The following is a 22,467-nucleotide window of genomic DNA, read 5'->3' on the forward strand; positions in this document are numbered from 1 at the left end:
TGAGAAATTTGATGACTATCAATTTCAATAAATTTCTTAGTACACACGCTACATCTGAAGATTCTTTCATGAGATTTGAAAATGTCTAATCAGATCACTTGATTTCAGGAAGAATCACAAACATATTGCACAAATTAAATTTTCGGAGATGAATCGCTTCATAAACCCTTATTTTCAACACGAGTGAATCACTTAAAACATATACTGCATTGGAAATATAGTATAAAGCTTTAAAAAATGTAATAAAAATAATGATATTTTCCTTTTCAATACATTTATTTATTTTTCAAAAAACATCTTCCTATACTATATTAAAAAACATACTTAAAATTTTTTCATAAATTTCTATCAAATTAATAGCAGTATCCATTTATTGGATATTGCTATTAATTGTATTGTATTAATTAGTAAAAAAATAATAATTTACATATTTTTTTTAATTAAAACAAAATTTTCAGTACATTTCTATTAAAAAAATACAAGAAAATCAAAACAGACATAACATCAATCAAACATAGAAATTTAAATAGAACAGCTTTACTCAAAGCACTTTGTAAACTTCACAACATTTAGATTCAAAAAACATGTCACGAAATAAGCGCTTTTTCTCATGGCCCTACAGTCTCTTGCATTTTTTAAAATTTATACATAAAAATACATTTTCACCAATACATTTAATTCTATCATCAACATTTATTATTGTGCATTCAAGTCGTGTTTGCAAAGAATCATTTATAATGCCTTCCTCCCATTTAAAGAGTTTTTTAATCACTGAATTTAATTCAGATTTCATAGAGAGTTTACGAGTTCTTTAAAAAGTTCATCATTACTTGTTTCAGTTGAACAAATGTTTTTACATCTGAATTGTAGTGGTAAAATAATCTCAAAAATATATTTATATGAAGCATGAGATACATCTGGAATAATTTCATTCGAGTCTTCTTAAAATATCATAGTCTAATTTTAAATAAGTAGGTTTTAGTTTAAAGGAATGTTCATCCTGTTTAAAAACTTGCAGTAAAATACATTCACTTTGTTTGTTGAACACTATCAGCTCATTATTACAAACGAGGCTGGCACTTGTATAAGCAAGATTAAATTCAAATATTTTTGCAGAAAATTCTTGCCATGTAGCAGGAGTTATAACAATACCATGTGTAGTAGGATATAACTTTTTTATACTGTTTGTTATTTTGTTCCACAAATTCAGATACATGAATGTTCATTCTGTTTTTGAATTGAATTATGCATACAAAATATCTACAACCAACAGTCCACTGTGTTATTAACTTCAAATTTTCTTTTTTCCTTTCTTGATTATGGCATGAAGATACTTGCAGGAGCAGATTTCATGTAGTTGAGAAGCCAGTCACCCTCTGGGAATTCAACGTCATCATCTTCCAATTGTCATTTTTTTTTATTTTTGATATTTTTATACTTCGAAATGTAAGATTAATTCTCGGATTTTTAACATCAGGTTGAGTAAGTATTCTATGCATCCAAAACTTATTTGTTGGTGATTTTATAACAATTAGTGAACCATTATTTAAGTACACAGTATGGAATATAAAATTTTGCCTTGAAAATATCATTCGACGTTTTGCACGTAAACTGATGGTGGGTATTTCACATTCTTGTTTAAGACAAACTTCATTATCTTGCATTGATATTTTAGCAAGTCTGTCAGGATAGTTATTCAATAAGACAAAATCATATTTTTTGCCTGTCACTGTTTCAGTGTTTTCTTTAATATTTAGAAGACAGTGTGTCCAAGATTCTGCACAAATAACAGTTCCAGAGAATTCATAATTTATTCCTTGATCAATAAATCCCAGAATTTTTCTTCATGGAATATACTGATTTCTGTTAATTTGAATATTAATATTTTTAAATTCATACTCTGATAGTTTTTCTAGCAAAATATCAGCTTCCTTTTGTAAATAAAATTCTTCATATAATTCTAAGTTTAACTATGTGTCAGTTAATGACTAATTCTCTAGTTTATTTATGTGTCCAATGACAATTCTAAATGAATTAGAAATACAAAACTTTCTTAAATAGTAGGAATTATCTAAACCGCATTAGCAAAATGATTTCTTCACTCTGATAGGATAAAAAGAAGGCTTCATTTGTTTCATTCATATGAGTAAATATTTTTAAAAACAATAGAAGAATTTTCTTTATCGCCAGAAAACTACGACAAAGTACTTAAAATTCTTAACGACAGATATGGTCGGAAAGACCTCCTTATTAATTCGCACATGCATAAACTATTAAATTTACGACCTGTCCAAAGTTCAAATGATATTCGTGCTTTGAGAGAATTATATGACACATGTAATATACAAGTTAATGTACGTTATCGTTATCGAATTTAGCGATCTTTCGATAAGAATCAAAACTGAATCATACAGAAGTTTACTGTATCCTTTATTAATGAAATGTATTCCTCACAATGTAAAATTTTATTTTGCTTGCTAGAAAGTAGTTGAGGAAAGTTTTAATGTCGAAGACCTCATGAAATTTCTAAAACAAGAAATTGTAAGTCACGAAAGAACTTCATTAAATACAATGAAACAGTTATCTTTAATTAGAAAGATTTAGGCTGAAATTTATTTTTTGGCAATCAGTCTCTAAAACAGCGAGCATTTTCTTTTTAATTTTTAAATCTGTCCTTAAAATTTCCATTTTTATATCATCTTTTTCTTTCTTATACTTCATCATTAATTCATGTTCCTCTCTTAGGAATTCATTTTTAAGTTTTAATTCTTCTAACAGAGCAGCTGTGACTACACTAGATGCTGTACAATCCCTTCTCATTTTCTTAAGAAGTTTAGATGTTGGTGTAATTCTTGAATATTTTTCAATTTCATTTTTTTATAAAGGTGAATATACTTCATGTTTTTGAGTTTTTGATACCTGTGAAGAAGATGACTTAGTAGCCTCGCCTGGGGATATAACATGCAAAACTGGTTGTTGTTCTACAGGCACAATAGCCTTTTCTGTTATTTCATCAGGAGCATTTCCTGAATTATCCTATAAAATGAAATAAAAATATCACACACTGCATATAAAATTTAAGCATAGTCTAAAAATAATGCTAAACTACTGTTTGTAACACAAAAAACTGCAACATGATGTATTTTAATATAATCTATAAAAGTTTAACTTAGAGCACATAAATTTTTTAGTATATTTCAGTATACAGACTCTTTATTAACATCCTGTATGAGACTAAAATACCCTCAATTTAGTAAATTATTAAAACAAATATTAAAAATGTAAAACTCATAACTGCTTACTGATTAATTTTTTAAGAAGAAATTATTACTTTTTAACAGTAGCCAACAAACTAAATGTTTGTTCGGCTCTACTTGTATACGCACCCTAAGATCACCAAATGTGGCGATATGTCTTCTGCGCTGGTTTTTGGCGCGATTCCGTGCTGTGGGATGGTTTGGTGGATGATGCTGTTTGTATGGCAACCCTTTTGACGTTCAAACTTAACTCTTTTGCTGCAATGTTGTGCGTGTTTTGAAATGGCCTATGTTGCAAAGATAGACGTAGTGGGATAGTTTCAGTCTCATATTTTAGATTGTGTGGAAAGTAAATTTAGTATTAAAAGGTACGATGTTGGAGTTCTTAACGAGTCTTTTGTTCACGGGTGTATTTATGAGGATCGAAGTGTAGTTTTGGAATTTCTGTGGTACTTTTAAAATGGAGTACGAAATACAGAGCTGCTATGAGAACTTGGATGAAAGAGCATGTTTCTGATAAGTTCTTGTGTGGATTTGCAGTCAAATGCTTGCTGGTAAAGTATGTGGCTGTCAGTGGAGTTTAAGATTTGGATCGTGGTTTTCGTGTAGTAAGTTAATTTTGGAGGAAGTTTTTATCGTTACTTTCGAAATTTTAATCGCAGAAAGACATGTGATATAGCAAAATGGTGGCACTTTTGTTCACAGATGTCGTGTGACTGGCGAAATTTTATTAATGAATGTATTATAGTAAGTGCATTTTATTTTACTGTTTTTATTTTGTAGAATGTTATGTTCATTTTTTTTTACTACGAATTTCTGTTCTTAATTTGTTTTATAAACTGTTTGTAATTTTAGTTTATTTTGTTGATTTGTGCGCAATGCCTAGATTGTGCAATTCGTAGATTTTTTTTAAGTTTAAACATGCTGTGTACATAGTATTCTTTAAAATTTATTGTTATGTTAATTTATTAAAGCAAGGTGTGTGTAATTCGTAGATTCTTTCGCTGTCTAGATTGTGCAATTCATAGATGTTTCTTTAAGTTAAAAGATATCACTGTGTACATGGATTCTTGTCAAATATTTTTGGTTAGAGACTTAACGTTTTTGCTATCTCAATTTTTTGTTTTTGTTTCAGATTTTTAGCTTAAATGTGTGTTCAAAACATGTTTCTGTTTCAAAATTATTGACAGGAGACATTTTTTTTTTATGGCAGGTTTTTGCATGTGCGAAAACTGCGTTTTTGGAGACATTTTAGGCTTAAAGCTTGAAACTTAGACAAAAAATTTAGATAGTAATATTGGACCATGGAGTTCATCGCCAAAAATGTTTGGCAAGAAATTTGGCGACTTGAGGGCACATATAAGAGTAGTTCCTTTTATCCTAATAATTTAGGACAAAATTTCATTCTACATTTTACTAATTTCAGTGTTACAGTACAAAGTCCAAAATTCATACCACAATTATTTGGACCTCCAGACAACCAACCAAATAAGTAAATAAATTTATCTTCCCTTACAAAATCCAGGAAGTACTTTCAAAAAGGAGAAAGTAAGCTATAAATGTGATTTTCCCTTAGACTAAGTGAGATTTACTTTCAAACCTCTGCTAGCTAGGAAGTTGCACTGCTGCCATTAACAATGCATTGACTGGCACTGTATTGATACTGGCCAGGATCACACCTTCAACCCTTTAGTGCTTGTGGAAGGGGAAAGACTGGCATTATGCACTTCCAGGGAAATTTTTGTGGTCCTAAATTCTGCTGCCTGGTACCTTTCTAAATTCTAAATATTTCGCCACCCCAGTTCTTTTCCTAAATTCTAAAAATTTTTCCATTTCTACTTTTTGCTGCTCATTGCTCTTCCAAACTCTAAAACTTTTTCTGCCTCTGAAATCTGCCCCCTGGTGCAGGCAAGCCAGATCTGGCCTGGCCCAGTTGGAAGGTTAGTTTTCTTCTAATAAAGAATAAGCAAAGCAGCAATGCTGTATGTCTACATCTCATCTCACCACATTTAAGCTGATCATCTAAAATCTGGAAATTTTTCATATCTGAAATTGCCAAAATCTTGACGATGCCAAATCTTGGACTTCGTACTGTAGAATAATTGCCTTAAAATTTGCTTATTATCTAGATGCTCACTAATTATCGATGTTGATGAGTTGTACCTTTAGTTATCTGATAATGTTCCTATGTTTATAATTTTGGTTCTTATATGTCTCCCATCAATAATTTTTGACAAACAGAAACTGTGACCAAGCAATGTAATTTAGTGACAATAATGGATAAGCAAAGACATCACACATACATAAAATCTTCACCTAGCTTTATGTAGCCTCATAAAGCAAGTAATCCCCAATACACCAGTTTACTTTTTCTAAAGAAGAATATAAGTTAACAACTAACAGTCACCAATCTCGTGTCAGTATGTACTATACTCCCTCTGCCATATGTAGGGTTCTACCTGTGAGTAGCCAATCCAAATGTGGCTTATCAGTCATTTCTCTCTCACTGGGAAAGAATTTGAAACAGTTGTAAACACACTTAAGTCTTTAATCCAGAATCATCTACAATCCGGACCTCAAAGCTACAAACTTTCTGTGCATGTGTAAATACATAATGCGTTTACGCATGCGCATATGCCTTTACGCATGAGCGTAATACATTTACGAATGTGCGTTTAATGTATAACTGATGGTAAGCTAAAATTATCTAATTATCCATTTCAGTCGCGTTATTTCAGGTTGCGTTGTTCCTTAATCTTCGAATTGGATCCGGTTTATTATTTTTTGCAGACTGTTAGAGCAATTTTATAAAAGTAAGCTTGAACTTTCGATTATGTCAAATAGAATTTCTGATTCTGGAGCTGCCAAAGGATCTACAAAGTGAAAGCATGTTTCGATGTCCATTAAACAAAAAGTGAAATTGCTGTAAAAAATGAATGAAAGTTGATCTGTCAGCACTATCCTCATCTTCAGGGCAGATGTTTTTATTTTATTCGGCTTATAATTCCTTACTAAATGTACTGTTTCATCTCAATGTACTCCGATATGATTTAAATCAATTTCCTCATTATTATAAATATCATGAATATGCATAAAATAGTTTTTTGGTAGCAATTTTCTAATTTCGACTATGCGTAATGTATGCTTTACACATGAGTGCTGAAAGAAATGTTTAATAAAGTAAACAAATAAATATTAAGCTTTTTTTTTTTGGAAATTTTGATACCCTTTAGATCACAATTGCTCTTTATTTCATAAATTACGATTTCATATTTTTAATTGTATAATTTCTGCATGCCATCTCACCAGATTTAAAATTGATGATCTATAATCTGGAAAAATTGATAATCCGGAATCGCCGAAGTCCCGACGAATCCGGATTAAAGACTTTTGACTGTTCTATTCATCTATACCACCAATCTCCCCACTCCCCAATTTACAGCAGAAATTGACATTTATGTTATTTCATCGCATAATGAGACTACCTCTCATGCTGACTACATCTGACTGTCCACAGTAGATTTATCCCTAACAGCCACAGTTATTCCATACTACATGGCACTACTCGATTCATCTCTGAATTAGGTATTTGTATGCACTAGGCCCATGTTTCTGTTGAAGCACAAGATCATTCACAGAACTGTTTAGAACCCTACATACAGATGTAGGTATGTAAACAGAGCTGGGACAAGGGGTGAGGCACTTGTGTCAAGTAAACAACCAGAAGGGATACTAAATTAGCAAGAATAATTTAGGAATTCATTTAAAAAAAAAAAATCATTGTTGCAAAATTCCTATAGGGCTCTACCTTACCCTTTTCTTCAAGTTGTAATTAGAATTTTGAGTTGTAGCTAGATGTATAGAATGCTTGTAAGGGATTTGCCAGCCCTAATAGTTAATGGGAAGAAAGCTCTATTTAAGTAACATTAACCTGTACATAAATTAATTGTTATTGTGTTTCTTTTTATCATCTATTGTTTAAAACCTGAACCACTGAAAAAATTTGATTGAACTTGATGACAGTTACTTCTCGATTTCCAAATCAAAATAAAAAGTAGGTACTGATTATGTATTTCTTGATGATCCTTGGTGTATTTCTATTGCATGGTATTAAAAAATGGCAGCATTAGAACTTGCAAAAGCTAAATGAACAACAGTTCAAAAATTAACAAATCCATTAATTAACCAAATTGATGCTAAATTTAAATCAGGAGAGGAGCTTGCCAAGACGATTTAAGAGATGATTACTACCTCTTAATAGGAAAAAAATAACAAATTGAAAGTTCTTGATGTTGAAATCAAAACTTTCATTGCAATTGCTCAAATGGAAAAAAAGGTTATGGGTGAGTCAGGAATGTAAAGCAAAATGTTTGAAATATTCAAAGAGAATATTATGTTATCTTGAAACGAAAACTAAGGTGAAGATAGCTTCAAGTGATTTGCATAATCAAAGTGAATAATTCTTTAAGTGAAAATTTAAGAAATCATAAATTGCTAAAGTTAGTAATTGGAAAATTTTCCACTTATCTGAAACACTGGCAAAATTTTTTCATTCTGATATGTAAATCACACCCAGTTTGTTCTTCTTAAGAATGCAATACAATGCATTAAACTAGGCACTACTTGATAACTACATATTTATGTATCTAAGCCTCATCAACAACAACATATACATTAATTTCATAGACCTGCGGCAGACCACACAGAGATGAGAAAATTGTGTGTGCTTTCCCCACAAATCACTGAGTTCAAGCTTTTATGATGTGTCACACAACATGGTTTGACATCTCAGATGCAATAATTTGTTTCAGTTGACAGTACAAGAGACATAACTTCACAACCAGTATCAGGAGATTTTACAGTTCTGCACTGTGTCTGTCGTCAAAGCCACGATTTCAGGAAGGCTGACGAACCAATGATCTTTTTTTTTCCTCTGATATCGTTCCAGATATAACGAAGCAGAGGATATAAAATACAGCTGAAAAATTATGGAAGCATCGCTAATTCAGTCTCAAAAACACGCCAGAATGCACTTGAACTCTCTACTAGAAAGACCCTCGTTAGCAGTGTCCTCATGTCACGAGGACTATACTTCACTACCATAATTGTTTTAGGCTATCCATGAAATTATATATATATTTGTAAAGAGCTTCTCGTAATTGTAATATATATGTCTTGAGTTCAAAATGCAATAAGTATTGTACTATGCAACCTCACAAATGTGCCAATCATTATATGGAGTCACAAGCGCTACCTGCAGACTTTTATATGTTAAGAGTAATCACTTGACAACAATTTGCCATGAAATGGATCTGAGTATTAAATGATTGTATGCTGATGCTGTTCAATATATTATACACCTTTAAACAAATATTGTCTCACAGTTAAACTATATAATTACTATCTGGGAAAATGCATGCCTACAGAATGTTCGCAATCAAAAGTTAACGTATTTGGACTAACTTAGTCCACATTTTTCTTCTTGATCACTGATAGGCACCTATTGTTGATCCTGGTAAAAAAATAATAAATAAATAAATAAAGGTACTTACGTATTCACGCAACCAGGCCAAAATTCGCATAAATCACCAAATTTGGCGACCCTACTTACGGCAACCCTACGTGTTTAGACGAAAGTTTATTTGTAAAAAGAAAAAATAACACTGAGCGTGTACTACCACAGCAACGGGTTTTCAGCGGAATTTGCCAAGAAAAGAAACAGACTTTTTTGGTTACTGTACCTAACAGATGCGCCATTACCCTCATGGAAAAAATTTGCGAAAATATCATGGAAGGAAGCATTATTTATTCGAATTGCTGGAAAGGATACAATACAAGTGAGTTCGAAAATGCTGGATTTCTGCATGGAACTGTTAATCACAAATATAACTTTGTGGATCCCAAGACGGGCGTTCACACACAACATATAGAGCGCATGTGGGGCTCAGCCAAATGGCGCAACAAAAAACAGAGAGGAACAGCCCGTCATCATCTTGACTCATACCTTATCGAATTAATATGCCGTCAAGCTCAAGCTGTTAATGGCGAAGACGGTTTTCAATCACTGCTAAAAGCAATAGCCAAAAGATTTCTGCCGAAAAAATAATTCTGCAACTTATTCAAATTCGAAACCGGAAGGGTTTAATTGCTATTTTATATTTTAAAACAAAATAATATAAAAAACTGTATTAAAAATTATCTGTAATTAATAAATGTACATTTTCTTTCCATTCATACTTTTTTACTCAAACTTACAAATCGCACCAACCTGGTTGCGATAATACGTAAGTACCTAAATAAATTTTTTAAAAAAATTAAGACAAAGTAACTACTTCATTAGACATTTCTAACATCAAAATAGAAAACTAATACAGAGTATGACAATCACCTTGCTATATTTATCATTAGAAAATTTAGTAAAATAATAAAACTTACTTTTTCCAAATTATTAGCATCCTTTTCCAAGTTCCCTTCCTCTAAAAAAATTAAACATTTATATTCACATGACAACACATTATACAATCCCAGAATAATGTCTAAATAAAAATAAATTTTTCAAAAGAAAAATTTTATGAATTTAAAAAGTATATGAGCTAAAGAAGTTAATGCTCCTCAAAATTATGACAAATTGAAAAATTAAATGAAATAACAGATCAGTGTTGTTACATAATTTTACAATTCAAACTCTGTGCAATTTATCATCAGCTTCAGATTAAATGCTAAATTAAAAATTGCCTCTACAAATTAAAATCATCTTTCCTCATCACTAAAAAATTAGGAAATTAAGAACTTCTATTTATTCCTCCATCACTATCCTAGATTTTACACTATCTTTACGACTTTATACTGATTAAGATGAATATTCCTTTGATAGAAGCCTTGAAAGTATGACATTTGCTCAAATAGTCCCCCTTCTACTCTTGAAAACTGAGAAAGGAAAATTACACAGCATATGCTAAGCTTGAGAAAGTGAAAATAATCTGTCCTATCTTCTTTTTCTCTTTTTTTTTTAAAGGAAGGGCTTAATACACAAAAAAGAGTTTGTAAATAAATTTATTAATATTGTATTATGCATTTCAATGAGGACCAAAAACATTACATCTTTTACAAGAAATGCAGGGGTTGAGAACCCCTGCATTAGTGCATGGCTCAATGGTTTTGGGAGTTGTTAAATGACATGCCAATCATTCTTCTGAAGCAACTTATAGAAGCTTTCTTGTTTGAATGCACCTTCCCTGTTCTTTGTTTAACATCAAGATTTGGCTGTTGATACTCACAATTACAATTCTGTCCTTAGGAAACTGCACACAGTAAGTGAAAGCACACACCCAAGGTAGAAGTAATCATTTTACTTATTGTTAATGCTGTAGTATTTTGCTAGACATGTGGTAAAGAAATCCATTTCAACAAAAATTTGGGTACTATTCTGTTATCAGGACCAGATCCAGAAATGTATGTATGGATGGATTTATGTGTTCATGTACTCATGTAAGCAAGAATGCATGTCTGTATATACATATACACATACATGAACATACATACATTCATACATTTCCGAATCTGGTTCCAATAACAGAACAGTACCAAAATTTGTATATAATGTCATTTTAGATGTTTGAGAAGAACAGATTTTGGCCTTGAGTTAAAAAATTGTTTCCAGTGATTCAAAACTGAAATTAAAAGGTTGAATTTAATTAAAAATAAAACAAAATAGCATTATATTTTTATAAGATCTACTTAATAATCTTTTATGAAGAAACTTGATATGTGTTTCAATTTTACTGCATTAATTTTTTTCTTGACATTTATAGTCATTTTTCCACTATGTGCAACAAAAATCTCTGTCGCATGCGATACAACATGTATGATTTACGAAAATTTTACAGCCTTTAATGCATGAAAATTCTGAAGAATTAGAATCTTTAAATTTCTGACAATAAAATTTTAGCCTCTTATTTAGAGGCAACATATTCCTAGATTTAAAAACTTTGAGTTTAATCACAACTCTCAACAAACATGCTGGTCTCACTACAATCTTCATAAATAGAACCAAACAATTTGCAGGGTAAACAAGTTTTTTTGCTGTGGGGTGCTTGATCTTAAAGTGTAATGACTGAATGCTAAAAATCCACATTTGGCTACTCAAAGCCAAAAAGATTTTCAACTTACCACATAATACATGATGTCATAACGATCATTATACATGATGATCATTTTGCCAAACATTAGATGAATAAGTTGATTCTGTTTTGCATATAATTTCTCTTGCCCTCTTTTTGTAAAATTTATAGATGCTTCCAGAGCTTGCAGTTTTCCACAGAAGCTATGAAGAATCTGTAACAGTTAGATTCTATGCTTAACCTAAAAAAACATGTAGAAGAACAATGTAGACATGATACTGGCATTTTATCAACATTCAGTCATCAAGTTCAAAGCTTTCTTGTGCATATTCCATAAGGATCTCCTGCATGGGAACTAGCTTTTTATTGCTTCACTCTTCACAATCAATATATTTTACTTTAAATTATTCATATATGAGAAGCATACTTTCCGGAAAAACAAACTAAAGCACTAAAATCAATTCTATAAATTCATAAGAATTATGAGAAAATTCAAATTCTTACACGTACTACGTGCAATTAACAGCATATCAAAGGTAGCTAGAAAAAGAAATGAAAGCCGGTCTTTCCTCAGAGAGTTGATACAATCCATGTTCTTCTCATTTGTATGAAAATCAGACTATACTCAAGCGGTCCACAGTTTCAGAAGCAATAAAAATTATAATCTTTTTAATACTTTCGAATATTAGGCAAAAATATATTTGAAAGTGTTACTAACTAAAATGTCAGAGAACTAGCCTAGTCCTTGGAATCCAATAACAGCATTTCACTGGTACAATGGTAATGATTAAAGAATTCTTAAAGCGTTATACAAACCCGATTATACACACACAGATTCCTACTACACGTGCAGTGTGAAGCAAGGCTGGCACTTGTGCTCCATCTGGGCATAATAGGCATCACAAGTTTTCACTTAATGCTAAGCTTACACCCTGGATGAATTTTCGGGCAAGAACACTCTGGCGAATGGTCTAAGAGTCTCCTCTCACTCTTCCCCTGCACCAACCTCTCGAACACATTTCAGCTCACCACATATTGGGTTCAAAAGTTTCCCGCCACCACAAATATCATATGCGCAAAATTTTGCATTGGCATGTTTAATCATACTTTGTCAAACAAATTTTGCCATTTTAAAGAAAGAGACCTGCTTCCGAACACTGTGTTGTGAAATCTGTAAAAGAATATTATTATCATTAAGTACAAAGTGGAACTATCACACTACCAGATTAGAACCATCATTTACTTCCAGTTCTGTTGCAAAAGGTCAGCCACAGAAATATCACCAAATCATGTGTACAGCTTTAGATACTAATGTTGTATCATATGACACTGTGAAGGTTTCATACCAAAAGTTCAAAAACAAGGACTATGATTAAGACACAATAACACACCGAATAAATACTAATTCAGAAGTCAAACAACAAAAATCAGCGTTATATTCACAAAATTTTCACAGGACTAGTTTCGATGGTTTTACCGAACCATCATCTTCAGCTGCAAAACCGCAAATGAACAAGATAGGAAATAATGATTAGATAAGATAAGAAAGCCTGGACAAGAATAAGCAAGTGGCGCCATCTGTTGGCGAAACCAGAACTAAAACATAATTTCTCTAAAAGCCGAAGGCAAATTTGGATTGGAATTAGGATCGTTAACTAGAACAGAAAGATTTTTATGAATGTGAAATGCTCTAGAAAATCCAGTTCTCCAATGGAAGATGTTTTTTGAATAATTTTGGCAGCAGAAAAATTGAAAGTGTGATTTTCGGACCAACAATGTCGAGCAACAGAAGACTTCTGTGTTTCCTTTTTTCATACATATGCCTCATGTTCTTTGACGCGGAATTTTAAGTCTCTTTCTGGTTTCGCCAACAGATGGCGCCACTTGCTTATTCTTGTCCAGGCTTTCTTATCTTATCTAATCATTATTTCCTATCTTGTTCATTTGCGGTTTTGCAGCTGAAGATGATGGTTCGGTAAAACCATCGAAACTAGTCCTGTGAAAATTTTGTGAATATAACGCTGATTTTTGTTGTTTGACTTCTGAATTAGTATTTATTCGGCGTGTTATTGTGTCTTAATTATAGAAGCCCCAAACAGGCTTACATTTTGCTTTCTTTTTTGCACGTGGTGTGGCCGCCATTTTGTGATTGTAGGAGTTTCGGTGAGTACATTTTTGCAACTTTCAAGTTATGTTTATGTTTTGTACATTTGGATATTGTGCTTTGCTTGTCTGACTTCATGCATTTTTCTTACAAACGTTTTGTTTTCTATTCATTTCAGTGAGGGATTTTTCTGCTGTATTGTGTGTACTTTATTATAAGTTAATTTAATTATGTTTATGCTATTAGTTTATGCTCAGTTAATTTAGTTTGATTTTCTGCATTGTTTATCATGCCTTCATCCGTTAATCGTTTCACTAAATTACGCCTGAAACGGCAAAAATTCCTGAATCATCTTGACTTTTTACTTAAATGTAAATGTAAAAAATTGATCCCCAATTTTATTCAAATCAAATCTAATCAAAAACCTTCGAGTCGCGTTTCAAGAATTCTGTTAAATTGCAAACTTGCCTTACTTCGGTCCGTGATAAGGGATACACGTCAACAATTGTCCAAAATTGAACATGAACTCTATAAGCTTCATCTGGAACTCGCTAAATCATATCCAAAATTCACTGCCCTTGAACAAAAGTCTTGGTCTAGAACGGAGAATGCAGTTATCCGTCATAAAAACACCCTTGCAGTTAAATTCGAAAAACTTCTTTTACAGTCTTCCAGTTCAAGTAGCTCAAAAAATCTTCCCATTGTAAACATCAAGCCAATAGTTAATATTTCTAATGTTAGTCTTTCAGAAGAACAAGAGAGAATTCTAAAATATAATTTTAACTTCTCACAAACCTGTAAACCCTTGATTCCAAAGATTTTGGCTCCTATCGAAAAAGCTTTCAAGTTCAGTAAAGTTTCAGATTCACAAAAAGAAATGATAAGGCATCTTATCGCTCATAATGTGAAATTCAATAATAAACCTTTGAAACCAAATCTAACTGCGAGAGAAAGAGCTACAATGCGCGAAATTCATTCTAACCCGGATATTATCATTTCAAAGGCCGACAAAGGTGGCCAGATAGTCGTCATGGATAAGAACACTTACATCGATGGTGTCACTAAACTCTTAAACGAAGGACCATATAATCCAATCCCTAAAGATCCTTCACCTTCGGACTTATCCAAAATAAAAACTGCGATCAAATCTTCGCAAATCATTTCAAGCAACTTAAAACATTCGCTTATCCCATCTGTTGCGAATTGTGCCAGATTATATGCTCTTCCCAAAATTCATAAAAGTTGTATTCCTTTCCACCCTATTGTATCAAATTTAGGTACTGCCTCGTATCCATTAGCTAAATATTTAGTTTCTAGATTTTCCACTCTATTAGACAATAACATTTACACCATAAAAAATTCAATAGAGTTTGTAAAAAAGGTTAAAAACATTTCTCCTAGTAATTTACTCATGGTTTCTTTTGATGTAAAATCATTATTCACCAATGTCCCAGTGGAGGGTGCATTAAGATGTCTAGAAACCAGACTTCGCGAATTTCATTTCTCTTGCATCGAAATTGATGAGCTAATTTCTCTCACTCAACTCTGTTTGAAACAAACACATTTTGTTTTCCAAAATAAATATTACAAGCAAACTGAGGGATTAGCCATGGGAAGCCCCCTCAGTCCCATCCTGGCTGATATCTACATGCATTATTATGAATCAAAATTGTTTGAAACTTTAAACTTCCCGGCATGGTTCCGCTACGTAGACGATACTTTTACCCTGTTTGAAGGTAATAAAGATGATTTAAAGAAAGTTCTTTTAACAATGAATTCTATTGATCCTGCTATTCAGTTCACTTTTGAACCTGAGACTTGCAATTCTCTTCCGTTTCTCGACATTCTGGTCACATGTAACACATCCAACTTCAGTACTACAGTTTACCGTAAACCTTCATCGGTTTGCCTTCCACCACACTTTAAATCATGTCATCCGACTAAACAAAAGTTAGCTTCATTTTATTCCTATGTTTTCCGTGCTCTTCAAGTTTGCTCCTCCAAACTAGCCCTTGATGAAGAACTAAATTATTTAAAAGCAATAGCTATTGACAGGGGCTTTTCACCCAACATTATTAATCAAGCAGTTAAAAAATTCTCATCTCAACACACTAAAAACCACACTCTTATTTTAGGTGATTATAAAAATTCTGTTGTCATTCCCTTCTTTCCATCAATTAGCTATAAAGTTGCACATATTTTGGAGAAATTTAACTTTCGGGTTGTTTACCCTCCCATCAATAAAATTCCAACTTCTATACTCAAGGACCCCATTCCGGATATGAATTCCTGGGGTATTTATAGGATTCCTTGCCAGTGCGGTTTAATTTACATTGGCCAAACTAAGAGAGCCTTAAAATTTCGCGTCAAAGAACATGAGGCATATGTTAGAAAAAAGGAAACACAGAAGTCTTCTGTTGCTCAACATTGTTGGTCCGAAAATCACACTTTCAATTTTTCTGCTGCCAAAATTATTCAAAAAACATCTTCCATTGGAGAACTGGATTTTCTAGAGGCATTTCACATTCATAAAAATCTTTCTGTTCTAGTTAACGATCCTAATTCCAATCCAAATTTGCCTTCGGCTTTTAGAGAAATTATGTTTTAGTTCTGGTTTCGCCAACAGATGGCGCCACTTGCTTATTCTTGTCCTGGCTTTCCTATCTTATCTAATCATTATTTCCTATCTTGTTCATTTGCGGTTTTGCAGCTGAAGATGATGGTTCGGTAAAACCATCGAAACTAGTCCTGTGAAAATTTTGTGAATATAACGCTGATTTTTGTTGTTTGACTTCTGAATTAGAAGGACTATGATATTCAAGAAGCAGAGCGCTCTGGTCACCCTACTGATGTCGATGAGGCCCGCCTGCGAGAATTTGTGGAAGAAAATCAATATGCAACTGCTCGAGAGCTTGCTAAGAAATTAAGACATTAGTGCCATGTCCATTAGTTGTGCTACGTATTGCATGTACTAGACGTACAAGTTCAATCCCTGGGTACAACAGGAGCTGACTCAAGCAAATAAGGATAGACGTGTAGGGGCCTGCATGAATCTGCTCGAATATCAACACAAGGACAATATTCTGGATCGGTTCGTTATTTGTGATGAAAAGTAGATTTACTTCAACAACACAGGCTGAAAAAGGGGTTGGTTTGCACCTGATAAGCCTATCAGCAGCTTCACAAAGCCCAATTTGACTAACAAAAAGATCACGCTTTGTCATCTTGTGGAACTGCCATAGTATTATCCACAAAAAGTATCTGGAAAAGGTAAAACCCTCGTCAGTAAGGTGTACAGCAAGATGCTGCTACTCAATGCTGATGCAGCTGCCAAGGAAAAACATCAAACCGAGTTCCGGCTCAATAAGGTAAATGTTCCATCAGGATAATACAAGATCACAGGTATCTGCATTCACAGGTTGGACTCTGTGCTGACACGAATGAGATCTTTTGCCACACCCACAATACAGCCCTAACATTGTTCCTTCAGATTTCTATCTTTTTTACATGCCTGTAGGTATATCGGTTGATCTTTACAATATGGTAACTGATAGTTTGGCGACATTTTGGAGGCGATAAAGGTTACTACCTGGGACTTTGGTAATAATGTGAGCAGTACTCAGTTCTGATTACGCATTGTTTTGTGTGAGGGAAATGAGAGATCATGGGATATGTCATGTGATATTAATGGACGAATTACGGTTCTTTAATCGGAAAAGGGGGGAAATCGGGAAAAAATGTAGATATTTTGTATTTAGCTTTATTCTGTGTTGTGTGAAACAGTGTTGTTTAATTTTTGGATCCCATGGCCCTAAATAAAGTGAATTCGAAATGGGTATTTAGGCATTGTGATAGAGAGAAGTTTGCTTTTTATTTAGCGGAGGAAGTATGGAGGAAAAATTCGCACAAAAAATCTTTCAATAATTTTATTGAATGAATTAGAAAAGTGTATCCGCCACATAATCAAGATTCTGAAGAAGATTAGGTAAGTTAGTATTTTTAATTATTTGAGGATATTATTTTTATGCATTGTTCAAAATGTAAGGTGGAAAGGAATTTTGGTATTATTGGGAAAATTGTTTTTAGCAATGATTTAGTTTAAAGTAATTAGAATTGTAAGGTAATTTTTATTAATTTAATGTATGTGCTCATTTATATTTTAAGTAGTATTTTTGAATTTAATTATATTTTAATGAAATGGTAGTTATTTTGTGAATTTTATGTTTGTAGGAATTTGGTATACGTTTAAGTTGAAATAAACGTGCATGAAAATAATTTAAATATTTGATACTAAGTATTCGTAATGCTTGCGGTATGAATTCGTTGGTGACGTGTATAACGTAATAGATGATTTAGAGGTAAAAGTTTTTGGATATTTTATTTATTTTATATGTGGAAATGTTCATATTTGTAAAGGGTAAATACTTTTTCGCGGTCAGGTAATTTCATATATGTTCTTTTTACCGGGTTTAAAGATTGAGAAAATTGTCATGTATTTTCGTGAAATTTTTCTAATTTATGAGAAAAAAGCAGTGTACATGGATATAGTGAAGAGTGTGCGCAATGCCATTTTTGTGCAATTCTGGGATGTTTTTTTAAGTAAAAATAAGTCGGCGTGTACATGGTTTATGTGTATGTGTTATTTTGAAAAACGCGTAAGGAGTATGGTATTGTGCACTTTTTCCCAATTTTGCAGTGAATATTTGTCATGATTAAGCAGTTTTGTTAGATAAAATTTCTAGCATAAGTGTAATTTGGCTAGTAGATTGTTGGAAGAAGTGTTCAGTAGATAAAAAGAAAAGAAACATGTCTTTACTTAGTGAAGACAAAATGGCGGCGGGAAGAAAAAAATAGAGGGTTGCTGTAAGAGAGTTGGTCGCCAAATTTTCGCCAAAAAAACGCCAAGTTACCATAATGTAAAGATCAACCGGTATATCTTGCTGGTGCTATCCTTCATTCTGCACAGGATGCTCTAATTGAGGTTGACCTGTTTTTGGACATGCAGCCACAAGTTTTCTAAGCCGGAGGCTTTGAAAACTTACCAAAACGTTGGCAGAAAATCATAGATTTGGGTGGTGATTACTATCGGCACTAAAGATACTGCTTTCATGTTTTTTTCTAACTTTATTAAGAATGTTTCTTGGTGGAAAACTTTGATTACAACCAGATATTTTGAGTGACCCATTTAAACAAAGGCACTGTTGCTTACAAACAATACCTCTTATGAGATTCAAACGTGGCTCCTTTGGTACAGTAATCAGCATAACTTGCTACTATACATGCTAAGCAGCAATTACTACCACAACATACCTGGTGGGAAAGGGCTTACAGAATATAATATTTGTACATACTTGATATCACTAGATCAGGGGTTCTCAATCTTATTTGCTCCATGCACCTCTTTCACCACTGCTAGAGATTCATTCCCCCTCTTCTTTTCGAAAACTTGAAAATTATATTTTAGAACATTTTATTAACTAAACAGCAAAAAGTGTAGAAAGTATTGAAAACTTGAATAAAAGATGTTTCTTTCTATTCATAAATAAAAACTAGACTCTAGTGTAGAATTGGGTGCCCCTTATTTAGCAACAATTTCTTTTTAAATTTTGGCGATAAAACCTCACTTCTGGTTACCATGAGAGTTTTAACTTTGTTTTAGCTTCCTGATTTTATTTAAATGAAAATAGATTGATGTGTACATGGACAAATTTAAGGCAGTGTGCAGTGCCTAGTTTGTGCAATTCTAGGATGTTATTTTAAGTGAAAACAGATATATGTGTACATGAACACAGAGATTGTGCAATTCTTTGACTTCTTATTTTGGTTTTGTGTAGCGGCCATCTTGAAATTGTGCCTTCCTGGCACCAATCTTGGCATCAAAAAACACGGGGCACCCAATCGTAAACTTTTACCGAAAACTACATAGTGAATAGTTAAATAAAATGTTAACTGCATTCCCCCCAATCCTGAAATAATGAAATTTTCCCCACAGAGAATTCTTCCCTTTTCTTATGAAGTCTCTTGAAACTTCCAAACGTTATTTGGAAATTTAAATTTCCCACCAAGCAAGCAGTTGTAGAATGACCCCTTACAACTAAACACTGAAATGCCACTAAAGAGTTCTCTGATCACGTACAACCCAATTACCTTTTATTCTTTAAAAATATTTCATAAAAGATAGACTGATAGCAACTTACCGCCAAAAAATTATGCATACAAAATTTAATTTATATTGATATGGATAAATTAAGGGCGAGAATTCTCATACAATTTCGAAAATCATACTTGAAAAACCGAATACCAATATTTAACATATAATAACTTACCAGAATCAGAAGTTTGCACGTTTAGAAAATTATCAACCCATTCAAACACTTCTTTTTGCGAAGATGTTGCTGCACTTACGGCAAATAAAGTTTCATTTATTGCATCATCTTCATGCGTTACCGTAGGGCAGCCCCCATTACGAAGTTCTATTTCATACGCCTTCCGTTTCTTCGCTTTTCTTTTTAAATTTTTGTAGCAGAAATTCAGTTGTTTCACACTCCGCAAAGTAACACCAGGAATTCTATTGAATTTTTCTGCAATCGAATTCCATGCATCTTGTTTTTGTTTATTCGTTACCGCGTCAGTAGTCTTATTTTCAATAATATGTTTATATTTTATTATACATTCAGCCAAGGCAGATTTTTCAAGCAAGGTAAAGTTTTGCCTTTTGGACTCGCTCATACTCCATACAGATGACGCAATCATCACTTAACAACCTCTCCGTAGACAAAACTTTTAAGTCAAACCCGCCTATTAATCATAATCTTAGGAATTCAATAGAATTAGACAGACAGACAGACAAAGTAGGCAGATGTCTTGTTTTGCACCCGCTAAGTCTTTCTGCACCGATTGGCGATAAATCAAGCATAGGTGCGAAGGAAGGAAAGGTATATAGAAAGAGGGGCAATTTCGTATTTGAGGAGAGTAAAAAGAAACTTCGTACATCTTGTACGAGTTCAAAAGGCCAGGAAGAAAAGATGGGATAAAATAAAATTTAAAATAAATGGCCCAAAAATAATAGAGGAAAAAAAAAAAAAAAAAAAAAGGGCCTATAGAAAGAAAAGGAAAAGAAGTAGAAAATATCCTAAAATACGATTGTGTCCATGAGTGTAGTTAAAAGGAGAAGAAACTGTCTTCATTTACAATAAATAGTGTCTCACAGGTGTGTGTGTGTGTAGTGAGTGTGTTTGGTAATGGTGAATAGATGTGTTACTGAGGGAAAAACAAATATTGACGGTGTTAAAATGCTTCGTATCAAGGTATTTAGCATGGAATATAAAGTAATATGTATGCTTGCATCCTGAGATATCAACAAAGGTCATCAAACAAAAGTACATATTAATTTAACCAAAGTAACTTATGCTACTTTCATTCTCAATATTTTCATACATTTTTCAAAAAACAGCAGCAGACTAACAACATAGAACCATATACAATACAAGACCACAACCGCACACACCAAAATATATACATATATATATATATTTATGTGTGTAAATTACTGAGTATATGTATTAAAAACACAAATTAAACAGTATTTATTAATTTAACTATCATAACTTATTACAAGATTAATTATTTTACTATCATAATTTATTACTAGTTAATTAATGTTACTATAACACAATGAGGCACACTGTTATTTATATAAGCTCATAGTTCTAAGAATTCATTTAAGGCAGGTGAAGAATAAACCATCTCTTACATAAGGACATTTAACAGATAGCAAAGAACAGTATGAGAAAAAATCGGTGAGGTATAATATTATTTAAAGGCGAAACTATATTCAAGCGATCTAAAAAGAAAAGAGAATCCAGAAGATCCGAGAGGGAAATAGCGCAATGCCCAAATTTTCCCTCTCTCGAGATTCCTTAAGGGTTTGTACGTGTTGACAGACGTGAACTGATAACGTTGGCGTCTGTTTGGAGTTGATACACAAAGGAAGCCACAAGCAATGGCAATTTCAAGTATTTTTTAATGTTTTAAACTGATGAAAAATTAAGATTTATTGATTTAAAGGCACTTATTTATAGAAATTTGATTTAGTTTAGATGAAAGAAAAGTACTTATCTTAAAATTCCAGGCTTTTGAAGTATATCCTTACATTGTCCGCTGTTTTATTCTCGTCAACTTAGGAGTCGAAATTCATTGGAATAATATAGGTGCTGTAGGAAAAAAAAAAAAAAAAAAAAAAATTTCAAAGAAATTTAATTGATAATCACCAAGAGGAAAGGAAATTTTTTCACTTTTTTACGGAGCGCAGCGATCGTGCTGCCGCTTGCCTCGGTGATCCTCGTTTATCGCTGGCGAAAACCTTCAATAGAATTAACTAGAATTAACACGCGCAGTACAGACACAGATGCAGACGCACAAAGTAGACACATGTTTTGTGTTGTGACACCTGCTAAGTCTTTCTGCACCGACGGGGGACAAACCCGAAATCCTATAAAATAACGTAAAAGAAAAAATATAAAATAAAGTTTTTTTTTTTTTTAAGAAATATATCTAGTAAAATATTCAAGTAGAATCTCATTTATCCAAATTATTGGGATAATTCAGATAAACATTTTTCCAAATCAGCTATTATTAATAGTCTTTTCATAATGTTAGAACCCAGCCTCAGTTGTTATTTTCTTTTCATAGTTTATCACTGTAAGAGTGGCAACCATCTGATCTTTGTTGTAGTTTCTTGTAGTTCTATGGATTTTGAAAATAAATATGATGCTGTAGAATTTTTATATGTAAAGTTATTTTATTTTAAGTTTATTAGGAGAAAGGAGAATGGTTAGTTCTTGCAAATCTCGAACAATTTTGGTGACGACGGAAGTGATCGGTAAAACAAGTCAAGGTAATTTTATTGGTTTTATCGAATTTAATTCTATTTGACTTTATTGAATTTATTTTTATTGAAATGGAATCATTAATTGAGAAACGAAAA

General features: G+C 32.6%; 1 protein-coding gene across 1 annotated transcript; it reads right to left on the reverse strand.

Annotated features, from left to right (window-relative positions):
• Positions 1–257: 257 nt before the first annotated feature.
• LOC118205561 (uncharacterized) lies at positions 258–20,383 on the reverse strand. Its single transcript, XM_035377851.2, has 3 exons — positions 19,808–20,383; positions 9,693–9,733; positions 258–3,036 (listed from the first exon to the last, which is right to left on the reverse strand). The coding sequence occupies exons 1-3, from the start codon at positions 20,232–20,234 to the stop codon at positions 2,878–2,880; spliced, it is 627 nt and encodes a 208-aa protein (XP_035233742.1). The 5' UTR covers positions 20,235–20,383; the 3' UTR covers positions 258–2,877.
• Positions 20,384–22,467: the final 2,084 nt, after the last annotated feature.

The sequence above is a fragment of the Stegodyphus dumicola genome, chromosome 3 (genome assembly GCF_044657685.1).
Source record: "Stegodyphus dumicola isolate Sdum_Otavi_A_Nest chromosome 3, ASM4465768v1".
In the NCBI taxonomy this organism is placed as follows: Eukaryota; Metazoa; Arthropoda; class Arachnida; order Araneae; family Eresidae; genus Stegodyphus; species Stegodyphus dumicola.